Raw genomic sequence first — 14,360 nt, 5'->3', positions numbered from 1 at the left:
AAATGTTGTGCACACACAAAAACACAACCTTCTGCACACATATGCCTTTGTTCATACACATTTTGAGTCGTGATTCTAAACAGAGATAAATGACACCTCTGTGACCGTTGATGACATAAGATGAATAATATGACCCGTAAATGTTGCTCACTTCACAACCGTAAGATGAATCAGTGTCACCCCACTTTACTGACGCACAGATGGAGTTTATTTTGTAGAAGGTAAAAGCAGCTGTTACACAATCATTCCAAGCTAAACAATAATGAAATCCTTCCAAAACACTCTTTGGCACATATAACTGCACAATCTTGAGGAGGAAATATATGTGAGGCAATGACTGAAATTAGGATGCATAGAACATCCTCATAGAAAAAGATCGAGAGAAAGCGAGAGAGAGCGATTTGCACATGAAGAGTCAGAAAATGAGTCGCATTCAGCCAAGCTGTGAGCTCCACCTTGGAGGCAGTGAAAGAGACCAAGACAGGCACAGAGAGGGGGTGCAGCGGGCGAGCGCCAAACCTTGACGAGGGGCATTCTGGCATAATGACTCTCATTTACCATTGACAGGCCTTGGGAAAGTTAAACTAATTATGACAGCAGACAGATGCTGAATAGCCCTTAATGAAGTTAATCACTGGCAATCCAACAAAACAGGTGTTGAATCATTTCTGTTACCTCCCCTGGAATAAGGAGATGTTCGGATTTTTTCATTGCACCGCTCAAACTGACAATCCACCCTGATGCGGAATTATCCTTATTCCCACGATTTTATACAATTTAACGAGCCTTTGTGGAAAACACATGGTGTCATCAAAAGGAACGCTGAGTTGAGGATTCATAATGTTCCCATTTCAAGCATGAAGAGGGCTTCATTGCACTGTCATGGTAACAGGTGTTAATACAAAAGAGGGCCCTTTGAAATGTATCTTCATCCCATCTGTGAGCTTCCTCAAATCATTATCCCCTTCGCTCTTCCGTGTGCAGCTTCTAAATTTAAAATATTTTCTGAAAGCAGACATGTGCATTAAACTTGCCATCCTTTGGTCTCTGTGTATCCCTGCAAACGTCACTTAATAAACTAATCCAACCTTCTTTTTTTTATTCATGTGCACATATGGAAGTATGAAATATAACTAGTGCAATTCTTATGGATAAAAACCACTCTAATTTAGCTGAAACGCCCCAAAATAAAATGTTTATGATATATATTTTAATTAACGATCTTTCGCATATTTTGAAATTTTTGTAGCTTCTCATAATGCAATGCTAATGGGCTAAAGTTAGCATGAAAGCTTGCTGGCATCACATAACACAATGCTCATGGGAGGTAATCACATAAAATTATGCTAATGGGCTGATGTTAGCATGAAAACCTGCTAGCATCACATAATACAATACTCATGGGGAGTGGCCAATGTTAGCATAAAAACTCACTAGCATCACATAATGCAATGCTAACAAGTATCACATAATACAATGCTAAAGGTCTGATGTTAGCATGAGCTGCCTGCCTCCACAAATAATTTTTTTAATTCACAATGTTGGACAAAATGTGTCTGAACTCACATTTACAAAAGTTAATATTTCTTTGGATGTGCATAAACCACAGCATCTTAGCTCATGACATGTGCTGACCATGGCTTAGGTTCTTGTAACATAGTATGTATAGATCTTTGTGTTGCCATAAACAGTTCTATAGGAAATGATAAAATGTTAATAGAAAGATAAACTTTGGACCCAGTAGTCACTGTGGTGTGATGTCACAAAGCTAGTTACTGAAATATGTTAAAACATAACAAAAATTAAATGAAAAACTTATACTTTGGTTTGTTTGTTGTTATGACATCACATGTGCTTCATGACATTTCACAATATCAAAGCCATTTTTATTTGGCAACAGGAAGTCAGAAAATAATAAAGAAAATAAAAATAAAAACCTGGGGCCTCATGTATAAAGGCTGTGTACACACAAAACCGTGGTGTACATCCATTTCCATACTAACATTCAGATGTATAAAAAGTGAAATGACCGTGTGAATGTGTGGTGCACCTCTTTTGTTTTACTTCAGTGTGTGTGTGTGTGTGTGTGTGTGTGTGTGTGTGCGCTGCTCCCCTTAACTTTTTCTCCATTTCATGTTTATTCCATTTGACAGGGTACCAAATAAACTATCCAAGCATGTCTCCACTTCATTTCCATCATCTGTAGCTCACACGGTATAATTTCTTTTCTATGTTCATGTTGGCTGATCTAACAGAGGGGGAATCCAAGCTTCCAGGGCCCATTTACATGAATATGCATATTTAAATAGGGGCGTGCAAAGGGAGGTGTTCGGTACATCTCCATGTACGCTCAAGTCCATGTTGACTCGGATGTACAAACAGAATGTGCTTGGATCCATGCATATGCACACTTTGATGCATCTGGATAGTTTTGTACGTATGATATTTTCTGTATTTTAAAGCATGCCATGTTTCAGTAGGTAACACAAGTTTTGTGCATGAGGCCCCTGGATACTGAGGTCAGGAGGTTGGTATAACATCATGTCTACTTTTATGACATCATATGTCATGAAATCCATGTATTGGCAAAAAAAAAAAAGCTACATGCCAAAAGTTGGTGTTAAAGAATATTTGTCTTTTTTATGCATTTAGAAAAAAAAAATCACATGCAAGTTCATTTAAGGCCCACATTAAAAAAAAAAAAAAAAAAAAAAAAAAGTTTATCATCCTTGCCCGCATGCCAAAATTGGCCTGCATCAATTTATTTATTTATTTATTTTTCTAATTAAATTGATGGCAGTACAGCTCATACAAGAACTGGCACATCCGCTAGGTGGTGAGTATGCTTTGGCCGAAGACACCCGAAGTTTACCAAGCCAGACCCAGAATTTGTGGCTTGTTGTCATTGACAACCACACGGTCATTCACTCCATGTCACTCACACACAGTATGCATGTTTATCACGCTATTAGTGTGCAGTACACTGACTATATTCAACATGGAAACAAGATTTATTTTAAAAATAGCTGATATTTTCAGTTCCTCACTTGGTATGCAGGTGCTGTATGTGTTGGTTTTCAGGTCTGAAATTATGTATTTACCTCATTCTAAGAGAGAAAAAAAAATCTGCACTCCCGCATCCATTTTTTCTGATGTCAAGGATGATAAACTTTTTATTTTAATGAGGCCTAATTAGCTGATTTTTGTTTTTTCTATAAAAACAAGTTTTAACCATTTTGTCTGCTGGCACAACATGTGACCCCATGTTGGGGGAGCTACACATTTACAGCAATCCACTTTTCTAATTTCTCTTTTATTTTAATTCATGCAATTATGGGAACCCTCTTTTCTAATTTCTCTTTTGTTTTAATTTTATTTTATTCTATTCTTTTAACTAACAGCTTTACAGTTTAAGATTGGCAATGAAAAAAGTTCTGCTCCACTTTTTTTTTTCCCATGTATCACGGATGCTTTGTTTCATGTTGCCTAGATCAGAACACATCAAAATAACAAATACCATTTGTCAGATAATGCCACTCCACTGATCCCTTATCTTTTTTAATCCACAGCAAATAGATTTCTATTCTCCAACAACAAAGAAATACAGAATGACTCATTACTACCCCCCTCATCACAGTCTTCACTTCATCTCCAGCACATTCTTTAAAGCAGCAGTGGCATGTTAAGGAGAGCTTCATCAACCAGGAGATACTCATATTTCATTTAATGAGCTTTAGAATACATAAAACATCCCTTCTCCAACTCACAGATCACCACAGATCATTGTTAACAGGCAGCAATAATGTGTAAGTATAAAGATAATATGCTCAACTGAATGTCATTAAATTGAGTAAAAGTTGAAGCGATGCACTTGAGGCTAAAGAAAACTGCTTGCTGAATAGTTGCAGATTAGTAATTAAATATCCGTTAGCATCTTATTTTGTATAATCATTTGCTTTTGGGGAAAATTTCAGCAGCATCGAGCTGCAGTGAGGCGGCACAGCAAAACAATTGTGCATTCTGTGATAAACGCTTGATTTGGCACACGTTCTAAATGAACTAATGTTTATTTTTTACAAATGGAGCCATCCTAATGATCTACAGGGGTCAATAAAGAATTACACAGGGGTCAAAATTTAGAAATGCTCCAATCATGTTTAAAACTATACCACATTATTTGTCTGATCATAATGATTCCAAAAAGGTATAGTTTGGATGATCTATGACTGAATGTTCTGGAGTTATGAGGTAAAAACATCAAAAATGGTGACAATGGTCCGTTTCAGTATGCACAGGGGTCAAAAGTTAAAGTTGCTCCAATTTTGGTAAAACGTCATGCAAATTATGGTGATTGTTGAAATGAAAGGATTAATAAATGGAATAGATTTGACTGTGTTGAATGTTTGGACTCCAAAGTAAAGGTCAAAGGTCGGCATCCAAATGGATTCTATGACGTATGACCTTTGTTACCCCGTAACACGATAAGCATGACAGATGATGCAAACTAGTCCTTTTAAAAAGGCTATTAACTCAACCAATACTTTGCATCATTTTTTAACCAAACTGGACCAACTTTAACTTTTGAACCCTGTACAAACTGAAACTGACCTTTGTCACCATGTTTGCTGTTTTTACCCCATAACTCTATGGAATTCAGTCATAGATAGTCCAAACTATACCTTTTTGGAATCATTATGATCAGCCAAATAATGTGGTATAGTTTTCAACATGATTGGAGCATTTTAAAATTTTGACCCATGTGTAATTTTTATTGACCCCTGTTGCTCATTAGAGGTCAACTCCAGGATGTCTCCATATCTGAAAATAAACATTATTTCATTTAGAATATGTGTGCCAAATTCTATGCTTTTATCACAAAATGCACAATTGTTATGGAAATTTTAGCTAAGCTGCACCACTACTGAGTTTGAAACAAATGTTAAAAAAGCAGCATTTTGTTAAAGTACTTGAAGGTTGTTTTTAATCATGTATCTACTTGCAGCTACTGTTAACAAATCACACATCTGTTGGTAGAGGCTGTGCATGAGCAGACAACCCATGTTCATCTCAAGTTCTCACCCACATGGCTTTTATTTTATTTCTCATAAAGTTTGATATTACTGTGATATTAATTATCCAGCACTGCACCAATAATTACAGTGCTGATTTTATATACGTTGCATGAAACCTTTTAAATGCATGCGAAATGCCTTCAGAGCCATAAAACTAAAATGTTTCCCTTTAGGGTATTTCTTAAACAATCTAAATTGAATCTTAAACATGAATGTAACATATGAACTTGACACAAAACTGCTAATGCATGTGCCTCATTACACAAACATTTCTTATTTTTTACCACTTTGTTACTGTTATTCAAAGGTGAGTGTAAAGAAATGAATAAAAATCTTTCAATATTCTCACTATCCAAATGATCTACACAAACACACAACAGAAATCAGTTTTAAAGTAAATGAATTCTGGACTAACCCTAACCCTGAATCAATCTAAATGCACTATAACCCAGTCAATGGTTCAATTTTAACATTAAAGGCCATGTCGCACCATAATCATAACAATTAAGATTTAGGCTGTTAGTGACTATCCGATGATCCATGGGGATTACTTTGTGTACTTCCGTGACCAGTTTCAAAGTATATGGCATTTGCAACAAACAGCTACGGAGACGTCTGAAAACAAAGTACTCGTGAGTACTCGGGTGTTTCCAACAATTGACGTTGCAACTAGAAGCGTCCCAACGTGTGCTTCAATGGAATGTAGCTGATAACGTTAAGAACGGAGGCACAGATTAATTCCAAAGTTGACATAAGTGTGATGTTGTGTTATGATGACTCGTTTTTAAGTGATAACTGTTTATTTTGATGTAGTCACCGTAAAAGCTGCAGCTCCGAGAAGGTTGATGTACACCTGCACAGCCATGAGTCATAAACGCAGCCTGTCAATAACAATCTCTGCTCCAGGATCAGTTTTGTGCACGATATAAGTGTTGTTATCAATAAAATCTAAAAAAAAAAAAATACATCTGGGAAAACAAACATCTCGTAAGCTGCACAGCATGCGCACACTCACACACAGTGAGTTTAACAGCACACACACATTCCAGCTCCACATTTACACTCTCTCAAAGCTATAAAACTTGATTGTGGGATGCAGGGAGAGCTGTTAACAGCAATAATAAAACATTTATGCCAGGCGAGTGAACTGTCCAAAACATGCCCTCGGACCCCAGAGGCTCGACCACTGAATCTGAAACATGATGGTAGATTCTTGAAACGATGTGGAATAAGTCTCTTTGCCAAAAGGTATTCCATGTGATGTCAGTGACCCTATGGCCTTGGTGGCCTTGCGCTCTTGAGTGCTTCTAGTTTCCAAATGTAAACTTCACGTGATCAAAGAAGTGCGCTCAGGCGCTGCAGCTCTGCTTCTCTCTCGATTGTGGCACGTTAAATAATGTCCATTAATTCCTGGAAATAATGAATTCTGACTTTTGTCAATGGCTATGTTTACATGCCATTAATATTCGGGATAAGGTCAATATTCCGGTTTCTGAATCATTCACAGAGTTACTCCTGTATACATGGTCATTGCTATCATTTGGAATTTCCCAATCTAAACAGTGGCGCACGTCTTCCACCTGTGCTTGATTTAGTCTGGCATTCATGCAAATCCTGCTTTGCGTAACTTTTCGGCCACCTTCTTGTAAATGTCACTATCTTGGTACTTTCTACCATCAATAAAAGACATTATATTCATGTCTTTCACGATACTAATGAAGTACTCGGTTTCCTCCTCACTCCAAAAGTGTGGTGGTGTGCTGCCGCGTCTGGATTTCCCCATGCTTGTTTACCTCCGCTTCTGTGGTGTCCGGTGGGTTGTGCGCGCCGCATATAAGTAGTTGCCGTACTCAAAAGACCAAGATTCCTTGCGGATAGGACATGCACAGAACACAAAATAATGTTCCTTTCTATGGGGATATCCCAATGCACGTTTATATGACCTGATATTCGGGTTAGAAAAGGAGTAACCCAGGGGTCATATTCAGGTTTTTAAAAAACAAGAATATGAGCATATTCGGGTTTTTGCGGGTGTTTACATGGCCGTGCGCAACCAGGTTATTGCTAATATTCCGGTTATGAAAGGGTTATTGGCTGCATGTAAATGTAGTCAATGTAACAAATCCATCTCTGTGTCCAGGCAGTTTGTTAAAAATAGTGCCAGATGTCCCGACGTCCATGTCTACAGCTTCAGTAAACCAGCATCCACACAAACAGTGCATCACCGCACTTTAGGCTCCAAAATCTGACACTCTGAAAAGGTTAAGAGTTTCGGGGTGAAGTGTGTCGTCTCCTGGCTGTAAATCCAAGCCATCACATTCAAACAGCAGCTCAGAAGCTTCATTTTTGGATGGAGCAGGTTTCTTTCCCTCTGTCTGTCAGTCAGTGGGATGATTCTGTTTTGTTAATAAGGACATCACACACTGAAAAATGCAGAGAATTGCCGAGTGAAACGTTTTACGGAAATGCACCTGCTAACGCTCAGAGTGAGAGGAATAAAATACATCAGAGATCGATCACTAATTATTAGCACATGTGTGCAGAGACACTTACAATCATGAGTACTTTTATGTTGTCTTACTAACTGGGACGTTAAAAAATGTGAGACATGTCCTTTAAAAATTGAGTGGAGCTGTTATGCTGCTGCTTCCACATTTTCAAACTGTTGTAAACATTTAAAGATCAGCACAAGACCCTTGCAGGTTCGTAATGACATAGTCCACTTAAGTTCCTGTTAAATGTCTATCTTTACTTTTCCATGTTCATGTCACATCTGGCTAATGCACTGCTGCCTTGATTCTGCTGCACAATGGGCTTGAATTGTAACAAAATAAAGATGAAAACTGAAGACTTCAAACATCAAAAATTGCAGACTGAATTTATGCTGTGCCAACAACCTAAAAACAGCTGGCTTCTTCTATGTTGCACTTTGTGCAATTGCATGTGGTTCAATGGTGAGCAAAAGGCAAACGGAGGCAGCGCCACCATGCTGCAGCACAATAGTAAAAACCTGAAGAAGGTATTGGAAGGTAAGCCTTTTCCCTTAATAGAATTTATCATAGAAAATGACTACATGAAACAAAGAATGATATTGAACTGTGTCATATCATACCAAATTAAATCACTCAAAATAAAAACCTGTGTCCCTGAATTGTACCATAGCCAGTATGGACCTTTACTCTCAACAACTGGTTACACGGGAGTATGAGAATTAGCAGTAATATAACATCTAAATGTCACCAACATGTCGAGATAAATGTCAGATCATTCCATAAGTCAGAGATGCAAACCCATACACATAGGCACTAGTCATGGGGGCAAGACCCTATCCTAGCAGTCAGTGTGGGTGAGAAGGGGTACACCCTGGACAGGATGCCAGTCCATCACAGGGCCACATATAGACAGACAAACACATTCACACGATGTGCAGGTGCAACACAGGGTCTTCTTTTCAATCAATGTTCGTGTTTAGTCATTAAAATACTTGTGGAAATTATGTATGTAATATAATAATAATAACATAAAAGCTCAGCCTGCTCTTGTGAATACAAACTTTCAATAACAGCCACCGTCCACAGAAAATAGATATCACCAATAACCCAATGAAATGGACCACTTCTTTTCATTTTAATACTCCACCATAAGCAAAATTCATATCTGAGGTGACTGAAAATGTCATTTTTCTTCTTCCGAAAATGTTAATGTAAAACGTGCATACATATTTCCACATTCAGGTTGAAAAAATGAATAGATAAAATATTGCAAAGTGTTTTTTTAAGGTGAAAAAGATGTGTGGGGGTATATTTTCTCTATTCATTGATGCAAACTCAGAATAACAGAAAGCATCACAGATGAGGCAATCAGACGTCTTCTAAAGCAACACTCATTTATTCCTGTGTGTGCATACACATTCACAACACTCTGACGAGAGTAAAACATCAAAAGAAATCAAGAATTAAAAATTGAAATCGTCCACCTTGGAGAATATACAAAGAAACCTGACTTGCTGCCTAAGCAACAGCAGTGACTTCACTAATGGAAGCTATTAAATCTTATTTTTCTGTAAAACCTGTGCACTGTGCATTTTTCTCTCCCTAGAGTTCTGAGCGTGGAGAAAATGGTTCAGGTGCTTTTGTAAAATGTGAAAATAGTCAAAAAGTCACACATCTCCTTTCGCTCAGCACCACTGCACAGTGTTACACTGCTGAGTGTAAACATTTAAATATCAGTAATCATTAGAGCGTAAACCTCCACTGAATAGTGGCAATGTCAGAAAAAAAGTGATTAACTCCTGGATGCACACCACCCAAATTTGAATGGGTTCTTATGCTTTTAATGGTCAATATTTCCACCAGGTTCCATAAAAATTGCTTCATTACTTTTCGAGAAACCTTAAAAAAAGACACCTCCTCTCTATTAGACATTCAGTCAGCCGATGGTGTAAGATTTTTCTGCAGAAATACACTTCAATTTGCATGAGATATGGTGTAATAAGTGAATCACCTCTGCACGTATTGCAAGAGTTATTATTACCTCCCCAAAGGATGTATTCAGTTCCATTTTCTGTCTGTTAGCAGGATTACTCAAAAACGACGGACCCAGTTTTCATTAAACTTGGTGGATGCACTCTAAAAAATTAGCCTCTGTCTCAACGAGAGAAAGTGATGTAACAATTTGCATAGATTTTTTAACGTTATTTCAACTTAACTAGAGAAGTCTTGTGGCATTAACTCAGTTGAAAGTTGAAATAACTAAGTTGAAATAACTCAAGAAAATCTATGCAAATTGTTACATCAGTTTTTCTTGCTGAGATGGCAGTTCCTTTTTCAGAGTGTGAGTGGCATATGGCCCAAGGATAAACCCACTAACTTTTGTTGCAAATCCAATTAAAAGGATGGAATCTGGGAATTTATTTTTCTTTTTTCTTTTTTTTTTTTTTACTTTAACTTTGCAGGACTTCCACCAATTTCTCAGAATTTAACACTGTAAAACATTTCAAGGTAGCTTGAAGAATACCTTTGTTTCAACTCAGAAATAAAAGCTAAAATAGTCATTTTTCATTTCCATATTGTCTATATTTTAGTTACAATTCCAATATATATGACCCAGCTGCAGTGCATAGCTATTTGATTATGTCAATGATTCGACAAGAAGACAGTTTTTCAAACTCTTAAATCTATGCAACCCTTTTTTTACATTGTAAAAATTATCAGGGTGATTCAACTTAAAAACTCAAGTTCAATTGCTTGACTTAACATAAATAACTCACACTGAACTCACATTGTTAAGTCATGCTGACACATTTAAATTTACATTTCACTGAATAACTCCTGAAGTTAACATGACATTTCATAACTCATTATGTTAAATGAAAGCAAATTATAGAAACAAGTTAGAGTAACTAATTGAGAGTATCACTTTTTACAGTGAGCTGCCATCTCCCAAGTCACAGCCAAGTACAATCAACAAATATAATTTTGAAATAGTCAATGCAGTCCAAAACTTGGCAGAACTCTTTGAATCAAAGAGAATAAGTGAGTGGACAAAAGTAAATCTGGGTGTGTGGGTACAAAATCAGATATTCACTTTATAAAACATTTAAACTATATACGAGCAATTTGGTGCACATTGCCATAAAGATATGGATTTTATGGATCAAAATATTTTAAGCAGTGTGTTTATTGTGTCAGTGTAAATTAAAGAATTTGCCTGGAAAACTGCAACTCTATTTGTGTTTTTTTCATATTATCTATGAGCATAAAACATTTATTTATGATGGTGTGAACACAGCAAAATGATCACATTTTATGGTGTGAAGAACCATAAAAGTTTTATTAACCTTAAGTAAATATTCTGTTTGTACACCCACAAATATGTGAGAAAGATAGAATTATAGGATTCTAGCCCAGTTTGTTAACTTAGATTCACACCATACCAGTGAAGTCAGTTTTCAGATCAATACTTCCCTTACAGCAAAGGAAGTACAGCAGGAGAAGATCCCTGCATTATTATTTCTCTTCATGAAACTTAAGGTTAAAATATGTACTTAAGTCTTGGTGGAGTAGTGTGCTCACGGCACCCTTCTTGTTACTGCAATGAATCCTGAAAAGTGTGTTCATGTTCAGAGTGACAGCCAGAATTCATCATGGTTCATCACAAGAGGGTGCAGAAAGGTGTCATTGACCACAGATCAGCAGTGAGTGACTCTTCACGTGCTGCACATTCATGCACTCTAAAAAAATGAACCGCTGTCTCAATAAGAAAAAGTGATGTAACAATTTGGAGAAGTCTTGTGGCATTAACTCAGTTGAAAGTTGAAATAAAAATCTCTGCAAATTGTTACATCAATTTTTCTCACTGAGACAGCAGCTCCTTTTTGGTAGTGTGGATTTATTTGCCAAACTAGTTTTACTTTAAACAAACTGTGCATGCACCAAGTTGGATGGTGCATCACAAAGTGGACTTCCACACCAAAAATTAAACCAAAAAGTGATAGTAAAAGTGTACGCACGCTGAAACACAGGAAGGCAACACTGGAGAAATAATTAGAACAAGGCTACTGCGCACGGACGCACAAGCACCCGGCCGTGTCAAACAGCTTGGTCAATAATCTTCTGTAATTCCGAAGGATTAGAGTCTTATTACCGAGCACCGTCTGTCACACAGACCTCACAGCCCAAAGAAGTCACTTCACAACTGTTTACCCCGGCTTCCAACACATAGGTAAACAAACACTGCCACAATAAAGTTGATTGTATTCTGTAAAATGTGTGTTAGAATAATATTTACATGCATGCATGTATGCAAAAAAACTAAGATCTAAGTTGTCAGCGTGCAGCTTAATGAACCGTTATGCAACTAACCGTTAACCGTTAAGTGTGAAGATGCGCAACTTCTATTTAGAGTAGTTTGCCACACTTAATTGAATCGCGCATTATTAAAAGAATGAGCGTTTGTATAATCCGTAATATTCTTGTTTTTGTGATGTACATTGACAGATTAAGACACTATACACTTGTAGATGTGCGGGGATCGATGCCGACGTCACCGCCCAGCGGCGGGCTTTTACTTTGACACAATCAACTACACCGACGCGCAAAGTACGCGTGCAAAATCCAAACTTCTTACCTTGTCCGTGCGTTTTGGTCATCAGGGCACCAGCCAGCACAAAAACCGCGATGAGGGTCCGAAATTGACAGCCGTGTAGCGTGCACATGTCTACTAAAGTCGAGGTCGATCTTCGCGTCGCGGTGCAGAAAACGTCCTGTTTGTTCTTGATTTTTTTTTTCTCTCTCTCTCAAAGAATACTTCGAAATAAAAATCGACAAAGCGAGAATGTTGCAGCTGCAAAACAAGAGCAGTTGCACTTGTTTAATAATTGGCAGAGTCGGGAGAATTGATGGAAGGAAAGGCGGAGGTCTTCCGTGGATTTGGCCGCTGCGTGTGTGAGCTGCACATGGAGAGGATTCAGCACCGCGGACAGCTCCTAGCGTCAGCTGATGGAAACTCCTCCTCAAACTTACAACACTCTTTTTTTTTCCTTCTTCTTCTTCTTTGAATGCTCCATATTCTCTTTATTATTTGCCCCCAGTTATAGCCATCATTTAAAGATATCAGCTTGGATTTATTAATATGAATCTGTGTTATTGTTGTGTATTTTAGAAACACATCCTCAAAAAAGGATTTTAAGTCATTAAAAAGTATAACCCTGCTTAAACTAAAAAAATTGATGTCCAGATATCACATCTAATATATTTGACTTCACATAATCTAAATTATTTCATTTCACAGAATGTAAATTATTTAATTTCCTATGGCCTGATTATTTTATGTTGATGTAAACAATAAATATGGCTTAAATATGGCTATTATTTTGCAATTCTGACAATACAGTGACCGAAAGAACGAGATCGCGAGTACAAGCGACCGGAGATGTGTTTCCTCTGCAGGGTGGCTGGGTGCTCCCTTAGAGATAGGGTGAGGAGCTCTGTCACTCTGGAGGAGCTCGGAGTCGAGCCGCTGCTCCTCCATGTCGAAAGGAGCCAGCTGAGGTGGCTCGGGCATCTTTTCCGGATGCCCCCTGGACGCCTCGCTGGAGAGGTGTTCCGGGCATGTCCCATCAGGAGGAGGCCCCGGGGAAGACCCAGGACATGCTGGAGGAACTATGTCTCTCGACTGGCTTGGGAATGCCTTGGGGTTCCCCCGGAGGAGCTGGAGGAGGTGTGTGTGGATCGGGAGGTCTGGGCGGCTTTGCTTGAGCTGCTGCCCCCGCGACCCAACTCTGGATAAAGCGGAAGAAAATGGATGGATGGATGGATGGATGGATGGATGGATGGATGGATGGATGGATGGATGGATGGATGGATGGATGGATGGATGGATGGATGGATGGATGGATGGATGGATGGATGGATGGATGGATGGACGGACGGATGGATGGACAATACAAAACACTCAAATTTTAATGATCAGGAACAGCTTTGCTTCTTACATTTATTGTTGGACAAAATCCACCCAGTGCATCCACGTCTGACTGGCTCCCCAAAGGCGAATGAGACCAGTGCAATGCGCATGCGCAATTCACATTTGAGTCAAACTAAAAATATTAATTGCAGGTCATAAAGAAGAATAAAACAATTGAGCAAACTAAAACATTTTTTTGAGTCCATTAGATATATATATATTTAGTTCAGTTCAAATCAAACTTGATGTCACTAAATGTAAAGAAAATGAGTTTCACAATCAAATCAATATTTTTATCTGGTTTTAAATGACAGTTTTTAGTTCGAATGAACAACTGCATGTTACACTTTTTACAGTGTAATACGGACCTTATGGACCAATATATCTTTGCTAAATTACACACTGAAATTTACTTTACTTACCTGTGCTGCTCCACAGCCTGTCTAGTGTCGGATTCCCTGTTTGGGAATCCGCTAGCTTAGCGTAGCTACTAGCTCTTAGCCGTTTTAGCATGGCGGCTTCTCCTGTCTCTCCCGTACTTTTCTGCTCTGGGTGTGAAATGTTTAGTTATTCCTCGGCCTCTTTTAGCAGTAACGGTACTTGTAATAAGTGCAGCTTATTCGTAGCTTTGGAGGCCAGGCTGGGCGAATTGGAGGCTCGGCTCCGCACCGTGGAAAATTCTACAGCTAGCCAGGCCCCTGTAGTCGGTGCGGACCAAGGTAGCTTAGCCGCCGTTAGTTCCCCCCTGGCAGACCCCGTGCAGTCGGGAAGGCAGGCTGACTGGGTGACTGTGAGGAGGAAGCGTAGCCCTAAACAGAAGCCCCG

General features: G+C 38.5%; 1 protein-coding gene across 1 annotated transcript in view; it reads right to left on the bottom strand.

Moving 5' to 3' along the window:
* Positions 1–12,354, bottom strand: part of LOC117517666 (seizure protein 6 homolog) — a 480,354-nt gene extending 468,000 nt beyond the window's left edge. Inside the window, exon 1 of the mRNA XM_034178776.1 lies at positions 12,201–12,354. Within this exon, the coding sequence (XP_034034667.1) occupies positions 12,201–12,288 (88 nt within the window). The 5' untranslated portion in view covers positions 12,289–12,354. The remainder of the gene's footprint in view (positions 1–12,200) is intronic.
* Between the last annotated feature and the right edge of the window lie 2,006 nt (positions 12,355–14,360).

The sequence above is a fragment of the Thalassophryne amazonica genome, chromosome 9 (assembly GCF_902500255.1).
Source record: "Thalassophryne amazonica chromosome 9, fThaAma1.1, whole genome shotgun sequence".
Taxonomy (NCBI): domain Eukaryota; kingdom Metazoa; phylum Chordata; class Actinopteri; order Batrachoidiformes; family Batrachoididae; genus Thalassophryne; species Thalassophryne amazonica.
This window is presented reverse-complemented; position numbering and strand designations above follow the sequence as displayed.